Consider the following 25871-nt stretch of genomic DNA (forward strand, 5'->3'; position numbering starts at 1 on the left):
TAAGAATAATTGAAAAGGAGATTTCAGCACTTTATTAATTTTTATGGTCGTAGATGTGATTCATTTTTCTTTAGTACGTTTTGCTTAATATGTATTTTTTATTCTTTATTTTGCATATTGACTGTATTTGATACATATAATTTTATGATATATGTCTATTTTTGTAAAGGTTTGTTTTAACCATAAAGAAATAAAATAAAAAATAGTCGGGAGTACTTCCATGTTGGCATCCTTGAGGATAACCCCCATACGAGGTGACTTCATGAGGCCGAGGAACCTCTCGAAGAACCCCTCTTCACAGGCCGTACAAGTGGCAGGGGGAACGGACGGGGTAGACAGGAGCTGCTGTAGCCGCTGCATGCCCTGCCCATATGGACGCAGTGGGAAGCTGCCCTGCACATAAGCGGGATAAGCCGGATAAGCCGTAGGCCACGCACCTGGTTGAGGCTAGTCCCACCTTGACACTCGTTCTTCGCCGGATTCCTGGAATGGCGTCGGACAGATATCTCTGCCTGGCGCGGCGGCCATCTTGTCGAGCTGCCTGCCACGTGCCTGTGACGTGTTGCTCGGCTCGCTAGGCCCAGCCTCCTCCAAGACACGTGCGTGTGGATCACGAGGCCTACCCTGCTCCTCGGGTCTAGGCCCGGTAGTGCGACACCCTCGACCTGGGGGATCGGTAGAGCTGCGTTTAGGCGCCCCCTCGGATGTACTGCCGGTACAAGAGCGGAGCCCCTCGGATGGCAATCCGGTACGAGAACCTTCCGATCCATCAACACTACCACCGGGAGGATCCAAGGATCCCTTGGCCCAAAGGCCCGAAGCTGCAGCAGCCTCGGTGCATGTGGTGCTATAAGGACCCGAGCGGTCCCTCCTGCGCGGGAGAGTCCTTAGGAAGGAGTCTACTTTGCGGGGTGCGATGGAGAATAGCGGCCCTACCTTGGGATTGGCTCGATGTTCCACAAAGTTCTTGAGATCCTCTGGAGGCAACTTCTGGAAGACCTCCCTCGACCTGGCTAGTCTGTTCTTCAGCGCTTTCGAGGACAGCGAGCCTCACCCTGTACAAGCTTGCCAACCATGGTCTGGGCCAAGGCAACATAGGCATAGGGCGTGGGGGTGTGAAGTTGGGAAGAGCCTGTTGCAGGATGGACACCTGCTAAACCCTGTGGAAGTCGACATGTGCCGGGGAGGAGCATGACGCCTGAGGACTGAGTACCTGAATGATAAAAAGACAAAAAAGACAAAGAAGAAGTATCTGTGCATGGAATTACATGGCCGAAGCCAAACCCAGGAGCGCTGCTGAATTCGGCCCGTTCCCGTCGACGCGGAAAAGGGGACTGGGTTGTGGCGCTGGAGGACGGAGTCAGGGCAGCACATGCTTTCTGGGCCGCACCCCCGCGCGCCTTTAAATTTAAAGGGGAAGGTGGTTTTTTTCTGGTGAAAAAGGTTCCATCTCCCATCCCTTGGAAGGGTCGCCCTTGCAGTATGGAGTAAAGGGGACGGGATGTAAGAGTATGACAATGCATTACTTACCGTAAAAGCATTTCTGATGGTTGTATCTGCTTAGATTCACATGCTGTGCATAGGTCCGACATCCAGTGGTCACTGCAGAGTATTGCATTTTATTTTTCGTAGTCGAAAAGGGGACGTCGACAAGGCGTGTCTGTAACACTATCCCTATAGTGACGTGCGTTGTACCCATAATCCCTCACGCGTCGAGGTCCCTCTGTTTGTATTTTTCTGCCCTGAGGGAGCCTTCTAGACGTGAGTGAGTACAGAAAAGAGAGAGATATAGAAAAGGATGTCTATGTTCCTTCCATCCGAGCGGGGAGGAAGGGTGGGCGCATGTGAATCTAAGCAGATACAACCATCAGAAATGCTTTTACAGTAAGTAATGCATTGTCTTCTGATGTTTGTTAATCTGCTTAGAATCACATGCTGTGCATAGACTAGCGAGCAGTACCCGGAGTTGGCGGTAGGTTATGAGAAGGAACAGTAGAGAAAATGTGTCTTAATACTGCCTGTCCCACCTGGGAGTCAGATCTAGAGTGTGCATCTAGACAGTAGTGTTTTGTAAAGGTGTGCACAGAACTCCAGGTAGCCGCTTTGCAGATGGACTCAAGGGGAACATTTGCAATGAACACTATGGAAGCCCCAGTGCCTCGAGTGGAATGTGCTCTTGGCTTGAAGGGTAGTTCTCTCTTAGCAAGAGTGTAACTGAGAGTGATGCATTGAACAATCCATCTAGATATAGTGGACTTTGAAACTGCATCACCTTCTCTTCCTGCTGCCACAGAGACAAAGAACTGATTAGTCTTTCTCAGTGGTCTGGTTCTTTCCATGTAGAACATGACAGCTCTTCATACCTCTAGTGTATGCAGACTTTTTTCTCCCAAGCTTGAAGGGTTTTGAAAGAACGTTGGTAGTTCTATTGACTTGTTTACATGAAATTTCGAGATTAATTTTGGTGCAAAACTTGGGTGTGTGCGTAGAACCACCTTATCCTTGTGAACTGTTACGAAGGGGTCCAGTACAGAAAGAGCCTGTAGTTCACTTACTCTCCTAATGGAGGTGATAGCTATTAGGAAAGCAGTCTTAAGAGTGAGGTCTTTAAGAGTTGCCTTGTGCATGGGTTCGAAAGGAGGGCCCATGAGTCTAGAAAGTACCACATTTAAGTCCCATCCGGGAGCTGGGTTAGCTATCGGAGGGTGTATTCTCTTTACCCCCTCCATGAAGGCCTTGATAACTGGTATCTTCCACCACGACACTTAGTTGGGAAGTGGTGTATGCAGAAAGTGCCGCTAGGTGGACTTTAATGGAATTGAACACTAGACCTGAATCCAGTAAATGGGTCAAGTACAGAACAATGTTAGTGTGAGAGCAGTCAACCGGGTTGATGCTCTTACCTCTACACCAGATGACAAATCTTTTCCACTTGCTAGAATAGCAGTGGCGAGTATTAGGTTTTCTGGCTTCCCTGAGGATGTCCATACATCTCTGCGGGAGTTATAAATGTCCAAATTCTATGATCTCAGGAGCCAGGCTGCTAAGTTCATAGTCTGAGGGCATGGATGCAGTGTCCTGCCCTTGTCTTGTGACAGCATGTTGTACGGGCAGGGAAGTTTCACTGGGGGAGATAGGGACATCTCCATCAAGTGAGCGAACCATGGCTGCCGGGCCCACATTGGGGCCATTAGTATCATGGTAACCTGCTCCTGGTGCATCTTGTGCACCACTTTGTTGAGAAGGGGAGTCGGGGGAAAGGCGTAAACAAATTTCCCTGACCATTGAATCGACAGACCATTCCCCTTGGACTGGTTCTGGGGGTACCTGGAGGCGTAACTTTGGCATTGTGAGTTCTCCAGAGTTGCGAACAGGTCTATTTCCGGGAATCCCCATTGCGTGAAGACGTCTAAAACGATGTCTTCGTGCAATTGCCATTCGTACTCTTCGGGCAGGGGGAAGTCTCTGCTGAGTTTGTCTGCTAGCAGATTGAGTTCCCCTGGTACATGTTGTGATAGTAGGAACATGTTGTGTCTGAGAGCCCACTTCCATATATTCTGGGACAGCTTGGACAGTCCTGGAGAGTGAGTGCCCCCTTGCTTGTTGAGGTAGTACATGGCTGTGGTGCTGTCTGTGAGGACCATCACTGTCTTTCCTTGTAGGTGTTCCTGAAAGGCTTTCAGTGCTTTGAACACCGCTAATAGTTCCAACAGGTTTATATGCTTGGATGCTAAGCTCGGAGTCCACGCTCCGTGAGCAGTCTGATGGGATAGGTGAGCCCCCCATCCTGTAAGGGATGCGTCTGTGGTTAGAGTGGCTTCCACTGCGGGTGTGGCAAAAGTTTTCCCTAATAACAGGTTTTCTTTTGTCCACCACCGTAGCGAGAGAACCAAGGCCTGCGAGACCACCACTAGATCGTCCCATTGTCCGCTGGCCTGACACCACTGGCTGTTGAGCCACTCTTGCATTGGGCGCAGGCGCGCGTGAGGTACCAAATAAATACATGACGCCATCATCCCTAGCAAGCGCATTGCTTTGCGTACCGTCACCTCTCGACCTGCCACATAATGGGGGATCTGAAACAGCATGTTTTGGACCCTCTCGTTGGAGGGGAAGACGAGGCCGTCCTTTGTTCGAATTAGAGCCCCTAGGAATTGTTTGATTTGGCTGGGGTCTAAGCTGGATTTCTTTTCGTTGATGGAGAAGCCCAGTTGGAACAAAAGGTCTACGGTCTTTTGGGTATTGGAGAAGCATGTTTCGTAAGAATCCCCTGTTATGAGCCAGTCGTCGAGGTAAGGGTATACCGGGATGGATAACCTGCGCAGGTGGGCCGCTGCCACTGCCAGTACTTTCGTGAATACCCTTGGTGCAGATGCTATCCCGAAGGGTAGTACTCTGAACTGGTAGTGTTTGTTCTCTATCTTGAACCTGAGGTATTTTCTGTGCGCTGGCAACATTAAAATATGAAAGTATGCATCTTTCATGTCTAGTGTTGTCATGTAATCCCCTTGTGATAACAGTGGGATTACTTCCTGCAAGGTCACCATATGAAACTTTTGGGGTTTGACAAACTTGTTCGCTGTGCGCAGATCTAATACAGGGCGCATGGTTAAGTCCTTTTTGGGTACAAGGAAGTACACTGAATAAATACCTTCTGTTACCTGAGATAGGGGGACAGCCTCTATAGCTTATTTTTTCAGTAGCTCTTCTACTTCTTGAAGAAGAATGGTGAGGTGTTCCGGTGTCATGCGTCGGTTCCGTGGGGGTCTGTACTTCGGGGAACCGTTGAATTCGATGCAGTATCCATGGGCTATGGTGGATAATAACCAGCGGTCTGACGATATTCCCTCCCATGCTGAAAGGAACGATGTTAGCCGGCCCCCGACCGGTGATGCATGGGAGGGGACCCGATTCTTCGGGTCATTTGTTGGTATTGGGCGTGGAACCTTTGGGGCTGGAGCCGCGACCTCTTCCTCTGCCACGGCGTTGGCCTCTTTGACTGAACTGGGTGTTGTTACCCTGGTTAGAGGGCCAGTTGGTAGCAGAGTAAAATTGCTGTTGGTTTTGCTGCTGGCGTTGGCCACGAAAGGAGCGTCTATTGCCATAGCCGCGTCTGTTAGGGGGCCTAGAAATTTGGTCAAGAGTCTTGATGGTATCAAACCCTTTCTTCGCATGTTCTAGGGCCTCATCAACTGCTTTCCCAAACAGATGTGTTTGTTCTATGGGCTTATTTATCAGGGAAGCCTGGGTTTCCGGCTTAAATCCCGAATTGCGCAGCCAGACATGGCGTTTGAGAAGTATTCCCTGAACCAGGGAACGGCCAGCCGTCTCTGCGGCATCTAAGGAGTTCTTTACGATGCCCTGGTTTACAAGAGTTCCCTCTGAGATTGTAGCTAACAGGCGTGAACGCAGGGGTTCTGGTGCGTCCTCTGCTTCGCTGCGCAGCTTGCTCCACTGTGCATCTGCGTAGCTAGCTAGTAGGGAATTGTTATTTGCAATCCTAGTTGAAAAGGCGGCGGACGTCGTGATTCTCTTCCCAAGTGCATAGAGCTTCTTGCCCTTTTTGTCAGGTGGTGCCTCACTAGTGGATAGTGGTACCCCTGCTCTTTTCCTTGTATTAGTGACTACGAGGGAGTCCGGAATAGAATGGCCTCTGATGTACAAAGGGTCAGAGGACGAAGGGCTGAAGAGCTTTTCTATCCGAGGGTTGACCCCTCTGACTAAGGCAGGATTGGAAAGGGAAGGAGTTATTCTTCTCTTTATAGAAGCCAGGAGCGGAATAGACTGACTAACAGGGGCTTTTTCTTTAATAACTTTCTCTACAAAGTCTATGTCAGGAAGAGTCTCCCCTGTGTCTATTTCAAAATGCGCTGCTGCCTTGCGCAATAGTGTATTAAGTGAAGGTTGGTCATCTATGGGAGAGGAGTTTCCAATAGGTGAATCCTTGGGAGGAGAAGGGTGAAAGACATCAGGGTCTGAGTGCACTGATGGGGATTGCCAAGGCTGCACTGATGGGGATTGCCAGGGCTGGGAGGTAGCTGTATCTTCTTCGAAAGCTCCTGCACTAGTGTAAGGATCTTCTTCAAACCCCTCTTCCTCATGTTCTTCCTCTCCACCCAAACACTCCTCATCTTCCTGGAGGTATTGCTCCTCTTCAGTGAGGTCATATACGTCTGTAGAAGGGGGAAACAGCCTAGGAATCTTGACCCTAGGGTCATCCTGGGGCCATTCTCTTGGTCTTTTGGGTGTGGGTGGGTTTTGGTTTCCCAAAAACCTTTCCATTTTCTCCATACAAGAATGGAGTCTTTCAAGGGTCTCATGGGGGACCCCTGAATAGTCTAGAGGGGGGAAATCAGTGTTTTCACCTTCAAAACGCTTAGAACGCTCCCACAACGTCGAAGAAAGGTTTCCGTCGCCCTCTGAAAAGCCCTCCGGTAGTTCAGAAGTGCCCTTAGATGAAGGGGGCAGTTCCTGGCTACTCTTGTGCTTTTTCGGCGTTTCCATAGCTTTATGTGCGATATTCGACGTTTGTTTCGTCATCCGCTTACGTTTGTCTTCGGAAACAATTCTCGCCAGGCTCTCGACAACGAGTTTGTCAGTAGAGGACTCTGGTGTCGACGTTGCCTGTTACGCGTTGTTCCTCGACGGCCGCTCTATGGAGCGTTATGTCGGATGATTTTGGGGTAGCGCCCGTGTTTGATGAAAGCCCAATCGCTGGTCGCGGCTGCGCTTGCGGGTGGGGCTTGAGACCCTTACGGTCTGAGGTAGACGCCGGAGTGCCCTGCGTCCCCTTCGGCGCTGATGGATCCTTCGTCTTCGACGAAGAAGAGCCGTGGGTTGTGTGCTTAGGCCTGTGGGGTCTGTGTGCGTCCTTGTCGCCGGGGTGTTCATCCCCATAAGCAGGGCGTGAGCCGAGCCCGTCGGGGCCGGGGACGGACGTCGAGGAGCGCGAGCGCTCCTTCTGGGGGTTAATGACTTCCGTAACGGACGTCGAGTTATCACCCTCCTCGTCACTTTGTGTAACAGCGGCGGCGGGTGAGGAAACTGACTTCGACATAGCGTAGTCCGCCCACCTCTTAACTTTGCGTTCTTTAAGAGTTCTTGGTTTCAAGAGCTTACAGGCCGCGCAGCTGTCCTCCTTATGATCGAGGGGCAAGCAACGATTACAGAGCTTGTGTTTGTCCTTCCAAGTGTATTTGCCCCTACAGCGTGGGCAAAACTTAAAAGGTGTCCTCTCCATAGCTGAGGCAATAATAACTGGTGATAACAACCCCAAGGGAAAGATAGGGGAGAAAGAAAGACATTCTCAAAGAGAAGATAAAAGTTCGAACCCCCACTCTCCCTACTGTATGTTGGCCGGCGAGGCCAAGCCACGTGTTCGGCAGCGCCGAAGGATCTCCTCCGTCTCTTCCCCTCCGTCGAAAACTTGCTCGGCGGAGAAACAGCTTCACAGCTAACGTCGAGGGGAGGGATCTTTAACAATATAATAAGTATAATTAAGGACCGTGGTCCGTAGTAAGTATTTGCAATGTCTCTCTAGGAGCTCCGCGTAAGGCGACCAGAAGCTGGGCGGAAAAAAACAATCTGAGGGACCTCGACGCGTGAGGGATTATGGGTACAACGCACGTCACGATAGGGATAGTGTTACAGACACGCCTTGTCGACGTCCCCTTTTTGACTACGAAAAACAAATGCAATACTCCGCAGTGACCACTGGATGTCGGACCTATGCACAGCATGTGATTCTAAGCAGATTAACAAACATCAGAAACATAGTTTCCAAAGACTAGACCATTGCATTTATTTACCGGTCTTAATCATCTTCACTGCTCCATTGCTCTCCGCCATCTCACAATGTTATCAGGCTGGTCCTTGTATGACGTTGAGGAAGCGGATATTGGATCTTATTGGGAGTGATCATTACTGTTCCCCGCCTCTCCCTCTTCCCAGTTGTTAATATAATGTTCTTTGTGGGGTGTTGGGGAATACTTAAAGTAGATCTAATAAGAAGTTGAGGGAGAGTGTTACAATATGCCATCAGGGCATGAGGAATGGAAGAAACATGCCTAAAAGAGAATGGAGGGCATATGACTTTCCATAATGATGTCATGTCATCTGCCTGAGGATTCCCACCTCTCAAGTGGTTCTCCCTCAATAGCCGCCCTGGGTCAGGATCGGGTAGTGGGTGCCTTCCCCTGGCCACATTAGGAGAGACGACCTCTTGTGACATAATCAGATTCATCACAGGCCCCATACCCTTCTCCGGTAGTGAGTGGGCTTATTTCTGCCACTGATACGAGGAAGATTTACTCAGATACTTTGTTTTATTCTGTTGGGGTCAAAGACCTTTCTCTGGTGGTCAGTGGGTTTATCCATGCCACTGCTACGAGGACGATTTGTTCAGAAGCACTATTTGCTCTGTTTTGGGACCCTGACCCTTGATGGCCCTCCGATAGGCTTTACTCTTGCCCCAGCATTAAGCAGAGACCTCTCTACTCCCATGTCCCTAGCGGTCTGCCTGAGCACCCCACTATCTTCTGGGACTTGATTGCACAGCGCCAGTCTCTCCAGGTACTGGGGTCCGTCTCCTTCCCGCTTCCTGCACCCGTCTGCTTTGTTACTGCTTCTGCACCGATTCCACCTGTTGTGGCCCTTGCAGTCTCGGCACTGTTAGGGGACCTCGAGTCCACCTCCTCCTGGCGGCCGTGCCACTGCCTCGCCTGCTTTCAGTTGGACTCGGTCCTACCAACTCAGGACCATCAATGACTCCTTCAGCCACTCGCCGGTGTCCTCTGCAGAGCCTTCCCCTCGGGTCGAGTGCAGACTTCGAATCTCCCAGGAATCTCCAACAAGGAAGGAAGACGCCAAGTCCTCCTTCTGTTTCCACTTTATATGGCTTACTCCGCCCCAGCGTAATGTCGACACTTGTTTTCAATGGCTCCTTGGAACTCCTCATGCCTCCTGTGAGCCACCTCGTCCAAGTACTAGAACAGTAAGTAATCCTCAAGTTTTCTGTGCTCATCTTCGTCCTAGTATTTTCTGTCTTGGCTGTACCCCAGGTACTACAGAAATACATTGGTCTACTCTCAATATAGTGGTTTTAAAAGGAGAGGGGGCCAAAGAATGTGGGTGGAGGTGACTTTTCTCAACGGGTTGTACCCCATGTGGTTGTTCTAATCCCCAGACGGGAGTCCTTCCCAATGATATCCTCCCATGTTAAACCACCTCTAGGGGGACTATTGGGTATTAGCCGCACCTCCCTAGCCTCATAGGAAAGGGGACTCCCCTGGGGAAAACGGACGATACATGGAGAATCATTACGCTGCATATAAGAACATTATCTTCGTAAAAAAAGCCACGTGGCCAACACAAATCAATTTTTAATATACAAATGTAGCCTAATTTGCCTTGGTCATAAGAACATTTTATTCAGCAACACGCTATCACACACAATAATATACAGACAAATTGATTTGAAATAGAGATCATAACCTTTTATATCAAAGGAGTGCGAAATATTAAAACCACATTTCAGTTTTTTAAAACTATGTGCAAAGTGCCATCATACTTAAAGTGCTTTGACATAGAGATCATAACATTTGAAATCACAGGAATATTAAATATCTTTCGCTGACTGCAAGCAGAGCAGGAAGTGACACTACTGCTGATGATGGTAGGTGGGTGCCAGATTTATAGGTGAGTGGAAAGGCGCACAAACAACTGGAGGCAGGGCAGACCCAAGCATCAGGCTTGTGGGCATGCAATGCTGGAACATAGGGTGGGTAGCGTCATATGCTGTAGGAACTTTGGGCGTGAAGATGAGAAGAAGAAAAAACAGCATTGGCAAAGCAAACAGTTTGGGCTCTTGTACAGTAATTCAATGGGTATTTGCCCTATACTACCAGACACTGCCACCATGTGCCCAGGTACTAACTTCATTTTCCACCTACTATTGTAGTCGGGTAATACCATTATTTCCCAGGTATTGCCAAGTGAGGTTTCTCTAGGAGTGAGAGGGCAGGCTGAAGGATGTCTGTACTGCAAATTGTGCCAGTTGCTAAAACATGGCAATACTTTGCGAATATTGGAGTACCCTGGCATATGATTGTGATGCAGAAGGCTTCTCCTAATGTGTGAATTGCTAAATCATATCCCATGACCAGCTTCAAACACCCTGATAATGCAATCATATGCCTGGAATAGTCACCACGCACAAGGAATACACCTTCATGTGAATGAGCTCTGATAATATTGCAAATGTAACCTCAAAAGGTATCATCTTTATATACATCTTGTGCAGATTGTCTTTTCTCACCAAGATATGAAGCGCACCGCTTTCGTGGAAAAAATATTGAAAACAGAAGTGGCAAAGTGATTTCAAAAACAGGTGCAAAGTCACCGAAAAATACAGCTTTTGCAATTATAGCATGAGAATGATAATGTTTGCTTTATGATTGTGTCTCTTTATACCGATCTTGTAACTTTAGCTTTTCAAACCTTGGACAGAGTCCAATACCCAGTTCCATGCGCAGTCTGCACAAGATGAGCCCCCCAGTAATATGCAATACTGTCAATACTGTCGGGGCCCTCTATGTCAATTTCTATATCCGACCCCGACTCCACCTCCTCACCTGAAGATTCGGGCTGGTGTGGTTTCGTCTTCCGTCCTTCCCGAAAGGCGGATCTCTTTTTGTGTAAATATGGCTGACCGCGGAACGACGCCACCTTGGTTTCTGGATAGGGAACAAGTTACTTACCTGTAACTGTTGTTCTCCAGCATGGGTCTGGCATGGATTCACACGCTCATGAATATTCCCCGTCGTCAGGCTGGGAATCCTCGGTAAAGAAAAATCAGTATCAGTTTCGTTTCTGATCTGTCTTTCGTAGTAGTAACCAATCACTGATCTCTGCGTCATACTGACCACAGCCAATGACTGCCATCTCCCTAAGCCCCGCCTCTGGCAGCCATCTTCAGATTTGGTAGCACGTGAAGTGGCAGTATGACCAAGTGAAGAGCCGCAGAGGGGTAGGCGGGAGGGTTCGCATGTGAATCCATGCCAGACCCATGCTGGAGAACAACAGTTACAGGTAAGTAACTTGTTCCTTCTCCAGCATGGGGTCTGGCATGGATTCACATGCTCATGAATATAAGAATACATAGCAGTACACACATGCACAACCACGGGAGGTGGCAAAAGGCTCAACATTAAGCAATACAAAAAACTCAATATTAAGCATCTCTTCCCTCCTAACCAGGCTCACCTTAAGCGAACAGGTTGCGCAGCACTGCTTGGCCGACCCTGGACTCCTCCCTGGAATCCCGATTGACGCAGTAGAATCTCGTGAAGGTGTGCGTCGACCTCCACGTAGCAGCCCTGCAGATGTCCAGCAGGGGCACACCAGATAGGAACGCCGTAGTAGCAGCGATCGCTCTGGTCGAATGGGCTCTCGGACGGCCTGGCAGCGGTCGGTTAGCCAACCGGTGGCAGTGCATGATGCAGCCGGAGAGCCATCTGGAAATAGAAGACTTCGAGAGAGCCTTCCCTTGATTCACAGGTCCAAAGTTCACGAATAGCTGTGATGTCCTCCGAAAACTCTTCGTGTGGTCCACGTAGAACTTCAGCGCTCTAGCCACATCCAGCGAATGCAAAGTCCTCTCGGCCGGCGACGAAGGAGACGGGAACAACACAGGTAACACCAAGGGCTCGGTAAGATGGAAGTCCGACGGCACCTTGGGCATAAAGGAGGGGTGCGTCCTAAGCACCACCCTCGAGGCATGGAAAGTCAAGTACGGTGCTTTGCAGGATAGGGCCTGGATCTCTCCCACTCGTCGTGTGGAGGTAATGGCCACCAGGAATGCAGTCTTCCACGACACAAACTTCATCGGTGCGGAGTGCATCGGCTCGAATGGGGGCCCCATGAGCCTGGTCAGCACCACGTTAAGTTCCGGGGCCGGGGCCTTCACCGACGGGAACAACCGGAACAGTCCTTTCATAAACTCTTTTACCAGTCGATGGGACCACAGGGACGTCCGTCCTGTGATTCTGGTATATCTGGAGATCGCCGCCAGATGAATCTTAATGGAGGCATGGGCTAGCCCAGCCTTTGCCAGCGATAGCAGGTACGGCAGCACTTGAGGGGCCGTAATCCTTTGGGGGTTGATCTTCTGTGCTCAGCACCAGATAGAGAACCTCTTCCACTTGTGACCGTAGCATTTGAGAGTCGAGGACGCCCTGGCCTTTGCAAGAACCTCTCTGCAGTCGGCCGGTATATCGTACCCTCCAAACTCTAGCGCTGCAGGAGCCAAGCCTGCAGGTTCAGCGACGCCGGGTCGTGGTGGAAGATGGTGCCTCCTTCTCTGGAGAGAAGATCCGCGTCCGCCGACAGCTTGATGGGAGGGGACGTTGACAAGTCCAGAAGGTCCGGGAACCAGATCTGCCTCGGCCACGCCAGTGCGACGAGGATCATCCTGCACCAGGACCTCTTGAGCTGGTTGATGAGTCGAAGCAGCAACGGCAACGGAGGGAACGCATACAGGTATAGGCCGTCCCAGGGGAACGAGAACGCATCGCCCATGCTTCTCGGCTGGGGAAACCTGCTGACGAACCTCTGGCACTTCGAGTTTGTCGCTGTTGTGAACAGGTCGATTTGGGGTTTGCCCCATCGTCGGAAGAGTTGATCCACCTGATCCTGGCGCAGTTCCCACTTGTGACACGCGCGCAGCTCCCTGCTGAGCGAGTCGGCGATGGTGTTTCTTTCTCCTGCCAGGTGGAAGGGAACCAGGAACATCCCCTGGGCGACCGCCCAGTGCCACAGATCCTGTGCCTCCTTGGATAGGGCTGGGGATCTGGTGCCTCCCTGCTTCCGTATGTAAAACATTGTCGTGGTGTTGTCCGTGAAGATCCGCATCACCTTGCCCTTGAGCGACGGGAGGAACGATTTGAGAGCCCAGAACACGGCTCGGAGTTCCAGGATGTTGATGTGCAGGAGCTTCTCCTCCGGGAGCCAGAGGCCTCTTGCGTGGAGATCTCTGGTGTGGCCGCCCCAACCTTACAGGGAGGCGGCCGTCGTCACCGTCTCCTGGTACGCCGGCGTCTGAATGTCCTTGCCCGCCGTGAGGTGCGCTCGAACGCCCCACCACTGAATCGCCCGCCGGAACACCTCGTTGAGGGGGACCCCGTCTTCGAAGGTGCCCGTCCCCTGCATCCAACGGGCGTCGAGAAATTCTTGAAGAGGGCGCATCCGTAGTCTGCAGAGGCGCACCAGGTAGATGCAAGAGGACATCATCCCCAGGAGGGACTTGATGGACCTCACCCTGGCCACGTCCGTGGCTAGCAGGCGCTGCACTTTGCCCAGAATGGTCTTCGTCTGTTCTTCCGACGGTGCCGCCAGGCGCCTCACTGTATCGAGCTTCGCTCCCAGAAACAGGGCCACCTGCGACGGCACTTTGGGTAATTTATGGCGAATCCCAGGTCTGTGAGTAGCTGGAGGGTCCTCGCAGTGTGTTCGACTGCGAGTTCCCTCGTCCTTGAGCGGATGAGCCAGTCGTCCAGGTAGGGGTAGACGTGAATCCCCTGCAGGCACCGCCGCGCCGCCACAGGTGCTAGGCACTTGGTAAAGACCCTGGGGGCCGACTTCAATCCGAACGACAGTGCTCTGAATTGGTAGTGGCGTCCCTGGACGACGAACCTGAGGAACTTTCGGTGACTTTTGAGGATGGGAACGTGGAAGTATGCATCCTCCAGGTCCAATGACGATAGAAAGTCACCTTCCTCCAGCTGTCCCAGCACGTGCTGGAGGGTGACCATCCTGAACTTTTGTGACCTGATGTATTTGTTCAAACGACGAAGGTCCAGGATGGAGCGCCAGCCGCCCGTCTTCTTCCTGACGAGGAAGTACCTTGCGTACACCCCGGAGCCCCGGAGCCTCTTCGGGACGAGCTCGATGGCGCCTTTCCTGAGCATCGCCCGTACTTCCAACAGCAGTTGCGGGACGCGATTTTCCTTCCTGGCCACAGGTGGAACGTGAGGGCACTTCTTCAGGAATTCGATAGAGTGTCCTCTTGCCAGGGTATCCAGCACCCAACAGTCGGTGGAGATGGACTTCCACACGCCGATGAAATTCGTCAGCCGGCCTCCCACCGGGGTGCTTCGGTGGGGGCCCGAGGCCACGGCCGGTTCAGTCCTGCTTGGAGGTGGTGGCCTTGCCGCCCTGGCCACCTTGCCGACGGCGGCGAGGCGCTCCCTGCTTGCCGCGACCCCTGTAGGCCTCCTGAGACGAGGAGCGTGCCGCCTGGCGGTAGGACGACGAGCCACCGCTGGATCCCTTGGAGGCCCCCTGTCTGCCTCCGGAGCTCCGAAAGGGCCGTCATTGCTGAAGGGCTCCTAGGGCGCGGGCCGTCTCTGTGTCCGTCTTTATGGCTTGGAGGGATTCATCCACCGCCTTCCCGAACAAGTTGCTGCCGTCGAACGGCATGTCCAACACCCTGGTCTGGACGTCCTGACGGAAGTTGGTCACCCGAAGCCAACCCAGTCGTCGTAGGCAAACTCCGTTGCCCAGCTGGCGGAACCCGGTATCGGCAATATCGGTTGCCACCGTTATGGCGTGGTCCGACGCCACCTCGCCTTCTTGAAGTATTTCCAGGGCCTCGGACCTCTTGTCGTCCGGCAGGAAGTACAATATGGGGGCCAGTTTAAACCAGAGCTCCCTGTCGTAACGGGCCACGATCGCCAGGGCGTTGGCCGCTTTGATAGTCGTCGCCGCCGACGAAATGACCCGTCGCCCCATGGCGTCCAACTTCCTAACCTCGCCGTCCGGAGGGGAATTCGACGTTGAGGCGACAGAGTCCCCGCCGCTTTCTTCTTCGCCGCCGCCGAGACGACAGAGTCTGCCGTTGGCTGGGCCCTGAGGCACAGGGGAGCGGTCTCGGGGACCCGGTACTTCTTCTCGTACCGGTCCCGTTTGGCTGGAGCCGTGGAGGGGTTCTTGAGTACCGACAGGCCCTCCTCCCAGATGTCATCGATTAGAGGCACCGCGATGACAGTCTTCCTCTTGGCCTCCCGGCGCTGATAGAGGAAACCTTCCTTTTTCTGCTCCTCCGGGCAGAGCTGGAACGATTCGGACGCCCTGGCGATCATGGCGTGGAATGAGCCAATATCGTCAGGCGGAGAGGCCGTGCGACGGGAGACCCGTTCCGTTGTCGTCGTCGCCCTCAGAACCCGTCGTCGAGCCCACCACACCGTCATCTCCCGACTCGTGGGAGGATGAGGAGGGAACTGTAGGCCTTACGGGGGGAGAGCGGAGGAGAGGGTTGGGTCCTCCGTCGTTTGTTCTGAGGACTTCCCGACGGGCCAGGTTGCGGGTCCTCCGGCCTGGGCCGTGGTAATCTCGTCCTTATCTCAGAGCATAAGGACTGGATCGCAGACAAAATGGCGGCCGAGCTATCCTGAGGCCTAGGTTCCGGCTGCGCCGGAAGGGAAGGCTGCTCTTCCTCACCATCGTCGTCTTCCTCGTTTATCTCCCGAGGATCTTCCTTACGGGATCGAACCTTCTCGAATTGGACTTCGAGATTCCTCACGGCGTCGGTCAGTTCCTCCTCCGAGGCTGACTCCGAGCTCGAGGAGGCTACCGTGCCCCCTTCTCGCTTCTTCCATCATGGTGGCCATGACGATGGGCTGAAAAGAGGATTCCCTCCTTGGCGGCAGGGAAACTCTAGTCCCGGAGGCAGTCTCCGCTGGCGGGGTCTCTGCCGGCTTGGCCAGAGTCACCGCGATCGCCTCGATAGAGGCCTTTGCCTGCTGGGTAGGGGCCTTCACCACCTTAGGTGCGTCCTGGGCCTTCTCCTTAGGGGGAGGGGCGACGCCTCGCTCCCCCTCTCCCGAGATCGGATGGGCCTTCTCCCGAAGCTTACCCGGGGTCTCGGACTTCCTCTTCCCCGAACTGGAGCGCTGGCTCGTGGTTGATGGTGCCGGGGAAGGTGCGCCCTGCCTGGCGACCGAAGAGCCCGACCTTTCGGCGCTCCCGGAGCCAGCGGACTCGCGGCGCTTTGCCTGGTGTTGGGCCCCCTTCGCCGGGGCGCCCGCACAGGACTTAGAAGCCCGCTCGGACCCTTTCTTCTTCTTCTCACCTGTTGAGCCCTTCTCCAACCAGGTGGTGAGACGGGATCGATGGTCCCTCATGGTCCGCTCCGACAAGTTCTTGCAGAACTGGCAGTCCTTCTCTACATGAGTCTTGTCCCCATGAAGACAGTAGAGGCATTGCGAATGTTCGTCCTCCTTAAACACATTCTGCAGCCCGCATCCAGGGCAGCTGCGAAACAGCTTGGGTCCGGGTGACAAACTCGCGTCCTGGCCATCTCGAAGTAGGCGTCAAATCTTCCGGAATCCTCCAAAAGGTTGATTCGACTAAATCTTCTCCCTTGAGGGGCGTAGGAAAATCCTGCAACGGGTACCCGTTAACGGGAGCAGAAACGGTGGAGCTTGAGGCTCGATTAACCGAAAAATGTGAAAATTCACCTGAAAAAGAGCGAAAACGCAGCAAAAGCTCGAGAGCTAAGCACGAGGACTCCCAACACTTGAACGTGCGGTAAAAATCTGAAGATGGCTGCCAGAGGCGGGGTTTAAGGAGATGGCAGTCATTGGCTGTGGTCAGTGATTGGTTACTACTACGAAAGACAGATCAGAAACGAAACTGATACTGATTTTTCTTTACCGAGGATTCCCAGCCTGACGACGGGGAATATTCATGAGCATGTGAATCCATGCCAGACCCCATGCTGGAGAAACCACGGTTACCAGGGGCGCTGGTCCGCAGCCGCCTAAGGGGAAAAAGCCTCCGAGGCAAAAAAAACAACTCGGTCTAGCAGGATAGGCGACTCCTACTTCCTCGATGCAGGCGAGTAGTCTGAAGGTAATGTCACCCGGTAGGATGCAGTTAAGTCTTGTGGGACTTCCGAGAGAAGACCCGTGACAGACAAGCGTGAGGAAAGGCGTACCGGCGAAGGCAAGGAAAGTATGGAGGGGAATGTGCAATGAGGAGGGGAGAAAGGGAGAGACGAGAGAGGAAACAGAAAAGTAGTACCTGGGAAGAAGCGCCAGGGAGAGGCGAAGGAAAGCAGCGCTCAGCGGAGCCAAGAGGAGTGACCAGGAGCGTCGGCAACAAAGCGGAGGTAAAGCGCAGTTGCAACGCGATCTCTGTCGGCTGCACGGAGCAGAAGAAGCTGGCGGCGGCCATCTTGGAATGGAACACTAGACCGCAGAGCACTTTACGTCTAACGTGATGGAACTACTCCATGGCGGCCCCGTCTCCACCGATCCCATAGGCGCACATAGAATGGGCGCATGACAAATAGTTACATTAATACTGACCACAGAATGTTCTCAACATTTCCAATTATACTAGCTAACACACAGACATCATACACAATTCAATCCTGTCTACCATGTAAAACTGCAAGCGTAATTTTACATTTTTTCAATATTAACTTTTTACAGATCAGTATAAATATATATATGTTTCAACTGCATTTTACCTTTTAACCTCTTCAGGAACACTGGAACATCGCTCTTAATACTTTTGGATTCCTCCTCAGCACGTTCCCTTACCATTCGAGGAGGATTATTTTGAGCTAACCAATCAGCAACTTTGTTCTCTGCAGCCAACATCTCTGTGTGTAAACCAGATAGTTCTTTTGCGCCAGGCGGGGATGGCTTTTTAGACTTATGCCTGGGATCAGGGGTGAATTTTGTCACATGATCCTTAATAGTAACTTTTCCCGGAGCATGATCATCAAATTCAATGGTGAAAGAGGCATGACCAGCACCAAGAGCTTGGGAATTTAGCGTGTCTTTGGTTGGAGTTTCATGAACTGTGCTTTCCGTTAATTGGGACGACTGCAGAAATTCTTTGGTAGGGATTTCAAAGTAGCTTGGTTCCCTACATAAAGTAAAAAATGCTTCTTCTGTTGCAGATTGCTCTTCAGTGCTTTTCACATCTTTGCTGCAGCCTACAAGACAACAAATGTACATATGGAATGATGAATTCAGGAGAATGACAAACAATTAGACATTTTGAGGAACTTTTTTTCCAATATTAAAGAACTGTAACAAAAAGGCAATGGTGAACAAATGAAGGGTTCATATATTTACAATTTGATGAACGTACAGAAGCTTTATGCAGAACCGCAGAAGCCAAATTAAGTAGGAACAGCAGAGCAACTGCAATATCACTATAATTACAAAGATATTTTGAGATCTGGAACTGCATCACACCATATTGAAGCATTTAATAAGCTCAGATAGCTTTTCAAATTCACTATGAGTGAAAATGTGTGGACGTCTCAAAACCAAGTGTTCAGTAGTTTTAAATGAATGCTTCCAACAGCATGGAGATCCCTGAGGCCAATAAAAACTGCTTCCAGGATGCACAATGCTGAAGCGATCTGATATGGGTCTACCCCTACCTGCTGGCAGTGAAACATTGTTACCTATGGTACAGGGGAGTAGAGCTGCATGCACTGCTAGGGCTACAGAAGATAATAAAAAGCATCAGACACACTGTGGCTGTGGTCCGGCCATGCTTTAGCCGACGGAAGGTTGTGCATGATGTTTTATCGATGACCCAAGAGATGTTGCTGCTGGTCCACTGTCCAGTATATCTGTACGGTCATCTCTCTTTACTATAAAAGCTGGCTTAGCCCAACCAAGATAATCTTGACACCATACTCATTACCGACCTATATGATGGGTCAGAGTAGCCAGTCAATTCTATATTCCCAAAATCTGTCTCAGAGGAAGTTTCCCAACTGCTAGCCCCTTTCAATGTTTCAATGAGATTCTTCATCTTAGACTCCTCTGAAATGAGCTCCTCCGGTACGTTGGGAGTTCTATACTCGTACCCAAAGGGAACCACCTCTTCCTCCTCTTCATCGCCAAACCAATGGATTTCCGGTCTTGGTAAGGGTTTATATGACTTTGTAGGGTTGAACGAAGGCTTTAGAGGCTTTGAGGGTACTGAAGGCGTCTGTGGCATCGAGGGCTTCACAGAGGCGAAGGTAACTGTCCCGACAGCTTTGCCAACTTAGATGAATGACTGAACAGCTTAGGTGAATGCCTCAGGGGTTTCAACGGAACCTGAACCCTTGATCGTCGAAGAGGAGGACGGCGACTGAGCTCTATGCGTCGAGGAAGACTCCTTCGTCTTATGTCAAGGAACCTCTTCCCGGGCTCTTAGGTGCGCGAGAGGGAGACACATCAGAAGACCTGCTGGTCTTGAGACGCAGAGGGATGGGCAGAATTATTTAACTCCTTCAGCGGGACACTCTGAGGAGCCGTGCTCTGAAAAATATCTAGCATTTTCAAGCAAGCATTTCCCATTCCACGGGAATCGCCGCCTTAGTAGGGAAAGACATTCTGTTATGAGAGGAGAAAGAAGATTAAGATCTGGGTGTCTCTTCTTGCTCTTTTTGTGGGAGGATGAGAGTCATGACCTCGAGCTTGAACGCTTCTGATGCTTAAGAGCGCTTTCTCTCAGGGAGCATGTCCCTGGAGTCGGAAGATTTTCTTTCCGAAAGGGTAATGGAGGGGGATATAGGCGAGGGCTTACCTGCTTGGAGTTTTCCCTTTCTTTCACGCAAGGCCTTGAACGTCATGGATTGGCAAAAGCTCTACTTCGTGGCCTAGCCCCAGGCACCACAGACTCAGTGCGGGTCTATAATGGATATTTCTGGCCCACAATCAGCACACCGCTTGAAACCAGTCTCTGGTGTCGAGGACCTTGTCTAACCTCGACAATTAGTTGAAGTACGTAAACAATTTGATGAAGGTGATGTTGCTCCGAAGAACACTAGCATGCGGAAAAAACAGAACAGAGGCAAGGGTCACTGCACGTGCTTATACCAGCGTCAACGTCACAGCCGAGGACAGGACAGAGGTAGTCGAGGGCCATGACTCGACACTGCACGGTGCCAGAGTCTATGAAAAAATGTATTCTAAATATATCCCAGGCTACTGGAGGCAAAACAAAACTACAAAAAAGGGAGGTGATGTGCAGCAGAAACCAGGACTCCACAAATTAACAAAGCAGCAGAAAAGGCTTAAAGTCACTTGCCAACTTCAACTTGGGTGATCTGCTGAAAAGACGGACAAGAAATCAAACACCTCATCCAAGGTTTTCAAGACCTGCAACATAACCTAGCAGGAGAACGCCAACATCGCACAAAGATGCAAATGAACTGCAGAAGTCTTGGAAGCAGAACAAACAAAAGAGAAGAAATTACTAGAAAAATCACTGGAAAATCAATGCCTTTGACACTTCAATGAGGGAGCAGAAGTTGATGACAGACTTTGTAGTTCACTCATTTGCCCATTGTTTCGACTACTCAGGCTAGTAAGGTAAAACCTCTTGACAAGATACACGATGGATCCCAAACCTCTGAAACCCTCCACCCTTCTCAAATTACTAGGACGAGGAAACTGCATATGGAGAGGCAAGGAGTACAATCTAACCCCCAACACTTTAGTCCACTTTCTATGTCCATAAAAAACCCAAAGACAAAAAGAGAAGGAGGACGGAGAACGGCGTTGAAGAGTGAAAGTGGATATGGTAGTAGCCGTGGATGGAAATGTGGTGACAAAGAGAATCACGAATTGCGAAAGCAGAAAAATTGGGAGACGAAGTGAAGAAGTGCGGAGGAAGAGAAGTGCCCAAATTCTCGAGGCAGAGTGGAAGCTGAGTGGGTCATAGGAGGGGTTACTGTGTACCGGGACTGCCGGCGAGAGGAAAGCTGGCGACAACGGACGGTGAGAGATTGCAGGAAACGAGGTAACCGCAAGGGAGACGTTGGTTCCGGCGGAATGAGAAATAGAAATGTGCAGCAGCTGATAAGCAGGTCAGGAGGTCGGTTCCAGGATCAAAGAAGGTCTCACCAACCGTCTGTGAGCTCGGCATTGCAGACAGTGGGAACAGAGTGGCTGAAAATACAGAGGCTGCCCCACAGCTGTAACTGTAGTATCTCATTGTTTATTCATGTCATATCATTTATCATTCTTGTTCCAGCAAGCCTGATCTCTGTGTTCTATATTCCAACCTACAGCTTTACTGTAGTCTGGAATGTGGAACATGGAAGGCTGATAGAAAGATGCTGAATAGAGAGAATTATAACCAGCATTTTATGTTGTCCTGTAAGGAGCCAGTGGGCCTATCCTCTAACTTGCAATAAACCTGCAAATCAAAATATGGTGTTGGATGAATCATTTCAGTTGCAACGAGGATGGGATTCGATTTGAGACGGCAGCCCACCGAGTAGCCATCCTACATATTCTCAAAAAAGGAACCTGCAAGCCGCCAGGGGGTGCCGAGATGTGCAGTCGTCTCTAAGTTGATCTCCTCCATGAGGGCTAAATGAAGGGTCTGAGCACCCCCAAAAACCCTCTGGAACGAGATTCTGCCCCCCCAGGAGCAACCTGAACCAGTTGAGAGCTGGTGGAGAGAAAACCTGATACTTCAGGGTGCCGGCAGAGTCCTTTTTGGAGCCCGCGGCCTGAGTGGGGGAAGCTGGTGTGCGCCGTCCCGGGTCCGCTACCCTGAGGTCCGCCGCCAATAAGAAGACCTGGCTGTTTGCGTTGGATGGCGGGAGGTCCGGACGGTGGAGGGCTGATGAGTGGCAGCTAGAAGGGGGAAGAGGCTCCCCCCTCGACTCATTACCCATCGTTGAGACTTGAGGTGGACGGGGGACCGCCTCAGCACCCAAAGCTTTCCGGCTGGCCACCAGGATCCCAAAGCGGCAGCCCCACAATAAGAGGTGACCTGCGCTCGGAAAGGAGATCGGCCGAGGTCCCGGGAAGTGGCAAGGGGCGACACGATCGGGGCCCGCCTGGGTACTAATGCAGCTTCCTGCCTTGGATGTGAGGTGAAGACAATCTGTTTGGTCAGCGCACCCTGAGCACTCGGTGCTGTGTTGTGCCTCGGACACTGCTACCGCCACCCCGCTCTCCGCGTCCGCCTGGCGGCGCAGGGGGTGGAGACGAGCCTGGATGTGGGTGAGGGCCCGTTCATATGGAGGAGCAATCGGCCCCCTCTTCTAAGTTGCCATCGGAGAGTGGCGGGCCGGCGGTGAATTCCTCTTTCCCCGCCTGTTGACAGCCCTCATCTTACGACCGTCCGCCTGTTGACAGCCCTCATCTTACGACCGTCCGGACAGCAGCGGTGGAGGCGAGAGTGAGAGCTCCATGCCCAGGATTGTCGAGGTGAGCTCCCGCCTCGCTCCGCCTGTGTAAGTGGTGTTTGGCAGATTAAGGCAACGGCGCTGGGTGGCTCGAAACTCCAGGTGAGATCTGCACCCAGCTCTACTTAGCATCTCTGACACAGGCATTATCTGGATATTAAATTTAAGTGGATCTGTGTCTTTGTGTACCGGCGGGCCACCCCCAGAGCCGCCCTTTGATTTTACTTCTGAACTAGTTCCCTAATCTGTGACATGGACCTGCGGACCCGGTGTTGAGAGGCCCACCGCCATGGGGCTTAACCTCATGAGGCCCTACTGGTGAATGCTTTGTACAATGGCCCTGAGTGAGGGGGGGTCTGGGACATTTCTCGCGACGGGCGGAGGTTGCCCCAGAGCCCAAGACTTAGTGGAGAGTGCTGCCCCCTTCTGCTCTTGGTGTAGCCCGGAGGTGGTTGGGAGCCTAAACAGGGTGAGACCCGCTCCCCCGGTGGACGACAGAGGTCTCCCTCTTCTATATATATCCCGGATGTCCTTTGGGGTGGCTCACTTCCATGCCTACTGTCCGAGCATGCCGTTCACTGACCCCCAGCTGCTCCTGAGCTTTCCCCTACCAGCGTGGCTGTCTCTCCATGCACCTACAACTGTAGTCCCGTTGGCCCTATGCTGATTCTCGAGGAGTGGGTGAAGTATAGCATCCCATCTCTCGATACAGGCGCTGTCCTAGGGGTAGGGTGGCTGTGGGTTTCATCATCTCTGCTCAGGTGGCCTTGTGTCCCATTGGTTATCTGCTGTGGTCTTCCCTGGAGCCCCTCCGAGGGCCTCGTAGGCGTCTGGGGCAGCACTCTTCACCCCCCCCGCCTCCAATGGACTGGGCGAAAGCTTTGCAGACGTTCCGCCACTCCCCAGTGATGACCCAGGACAACGGTATTGTTAGGGAGATTTCTCATTCAATGGCTAATTTCCCTTACCTAGTGAGTCCCGCAGCAGCTTTGCTGGATCTCTGGAGTTTTTTTTCCACTTGGTAGGAGTGTAACCCTTTCTTTCCACTCTTACCTGTGTTTTGCCATGTGTATTTCATCTGTTTTTGTGATTGTGGACTCTGAAGTACACCACGTCAGTAGCCCAGCCCCCTTCTTTTGTGTGTTACAAAGCACCTTCAGTGCAGTGACACAGGGTTGTCTTTTAGACTCCCCCCCACCCCCCGACTCCATTTCTGAGGCTGACTACTGTCCCCCAGAAAAGGGTAAAGTTGCCATTAACTTTATTTAGTCATTTAACCACAGATCCAGTACACCCCATCTTACATGGAGTACTGGAAAGGGTTAATCATTAGCCCTTGTTATCTGTACCTCCTAGAGCATTGTTTCGCTCTTTTAACATTTAGACTTGGCTGGTGGCAGTGGTATCTACCCTAACTTTTCTACCACGAATATACTATATAAACGTGGTATTGTTTTAGGCTATTATATTAGCCTCGAACTATAACCCGCTTGACCAAATACTTTTTCTTTTGGCTCCGGTTGGGTTTATTCGCCATTTCTTTTTGTTAAAGTCCTTCTTGTGCTTTACTTTGCGCGGCAAACCAGGTTTGCCTCCTTTGTTCACTGTCTTTTGGCAGGCGTATGCCCAGAAGCCCTCCTCTAGGCGCCTGGGTGTCTAGGTGGGCTGAATGTGAGGGAAGGGTGTAGTGACCCCCTGCACAGGGTATCCTAGGAAACCCAAGTCGCACTTTGCCATGAATGGCTGAGGTGGTTGTCCGGGCCGGACAACCCCCCTGCTGCATGATTGACAGCCAGGCTGTGTGAATGGGGGATTTTCGCATAAAAGGCAGGTCTCTTGGTCTGGAAGTCAGTCGCCACTGGAACTACAAAGAACCGAAGAGAAGCGGAGAAGAAGTCAACTGCTGCAACTATCCCGTCCCGGTGAAGCCCTGCTGCAGTCCTGAGCCATCTACCCTTCGATGACCAGAGAAGATCCAGTCCGGAGTCTTCTTCCCTTGAGCTTGGTGGGGATAACCAGCTCATCTTTTACAGCCAGAGGATCCACTTCGTGGTCAAAATCGCTGCACACTGCTGTAGTGGTCCGATAGCCATCTGAAGAGCATCTCCTGTTTTTAAGGCGCGCACCTTTTATTCACTGTCGCTGCTGCCGGCTTCAGCCCTGTGTGGTGCAGACCCCTCCAGACGTCCTCCTTCGGATCGAAGCTCCAGGAATCGAGGGTCTGCAGGAAACCACCAGGAACAGCTGCCGTGGCACCAGCTTCTTCCTTGAATAAGGTACTGTGTTCTGCTCGAGGAATTTGGGTGAATCCTTTTTCTTCGCCTCCAAGGCTTGCCCTTGTCTTCCCTACTTCTTATAACTTTTGCTTCCTCTATTGACAATATCTAAGAACTCCTGTCTATGCCGAATCGTGAACTATCTGACTGTGTGATCCTCGACAACAGGAACCCGGTTCCACTTGACACTGGCTCCGGCCTATTGACTGTTTGAATTTCTGTCTAAGAGTGTTCGCCGATTCTGTCTGCCTTGACAAAAGTATTGCCTATGATTTCCCCCCCCCCCCAACTCTCTCTGGGTATCTCAGATGCTAAGTGTATTCCCGGTAACATCTTTTGTTTCATAACACCGGTCCTCTAAAACACAGTGTACTTACCTTGAAGTATTCCGTACAAAGTGAATTGGTTAGTTGTAGTGTATTTTACGTGTGGTTTTCGAATTAATCGAAGTGTCGTGTTTATAACAAATGGTTTAAAAATAAATGTACTTATATTTTGTACCTGAAACTTTGAGTCAGTGTTTGCTTGAGTCACAGTAATTGTGGTCCCTTTGTGTAATCTCTGCTACTGCTCATATACTCTTGAGATAAGCCTGGCTGCTCCGCTACTGCTACCACTTTAACATCGTAGTACAGGCTTGTACCAAAGGTAAAACTTGTATTGCCACCTGTAGTCTTAATTGTGTGTAGTGGTCCCTAAGGGCACTGCACAGGATTCTGCCTAACAGGTATCACGTCTGATATTGGTCAACCGGAAGATATGGATGCCCAAACAGTGAGTTGAAGGACGGCGGCCCTGTTGGAAGAGATCCGAGGGTTCAGGGCTGACATCAGCATGAGACTAGACACGTTAGACAAGAAGGTAGACTCAATGCATGATCAAGTCCAGGGACTGGAGGCCAATCAATCCTCGGTTGACATTCTTGAGTCTCAAATTGACGCTCGCTTGTCAGAACTGGAGAGGAGAGAGGAGAAGATCGCCCTCAAGTTGGATGACTTGGAGAACGGAGAACGACGCTGTAATCTAAGATTCTTAGGCGTCCCACATTGTGATGGAGAGACGCCGGCAGACAATGTTAAAATAGGGAAGGCGATTGTGAACAAGCTTTTTGATGGGGGGAATACTAATGAGCCAACAATTGACAGGGCCCACAAGGCGGGGGGCCCAGTGAGAGGGCCTCGATCGATTTTAGTGGAGTTTCACTATTACTCTGAGAAGGCGAAGATTTTGGAGCTAGCTCGGAAGAAGGGGCCCATTGAGTGGGAGAGCTCCAAAGTCTCCATTTACCAAGATCTGGCAGCCCTCACTTTGTCACGCAGACGACTATGCAGTCGCCTAACTAGGTGGCTCCAGTCCAGTGGTGTGCGATACAG

General features: G+C 51.4%; 1 protein-coding gene across 8 annotated transcripts in view; it reads right to left on the reverse strand.

Moving 5' to 3' along the window:
* The window catches only part of CEP170 (centrosomal protein 170), a 1733932-nt gene that overhangs the window by 940685 nt on the left and 767376 nt on the right, over nucleotides 1-25871 (reverse strand). For all 8 annotated transcript variants that reach the window (XM_069607948.1, XM_069607946.1, XM_069607950.1 and 5 more), the window contains exon 8: nucleotides 17531-18004. In XM_069607948.1, coding sequence (XP_069464049.1) covers nucleotides 17531-18004 — 474 coding nt within the window. The remainder of the gene's footprint in view (nucleotides 1-17530; nucleotides 18005-25871) is intronic.

Source organism: Ambystoma mexicanum, chromosome 4q (genome assembly GCF_040938575.1).
Source record: "Ambystoma mexicanum isolate Mex_15411 chromosome 4q, UKY_AmexF1_1, whole genome shotgun sequence".
NCBI lineage: Eukaryota > Metazoa > Chordata > Amphibia > Caudata > Ambystomatidae > Ambystoma > Ambystoma mexicanum.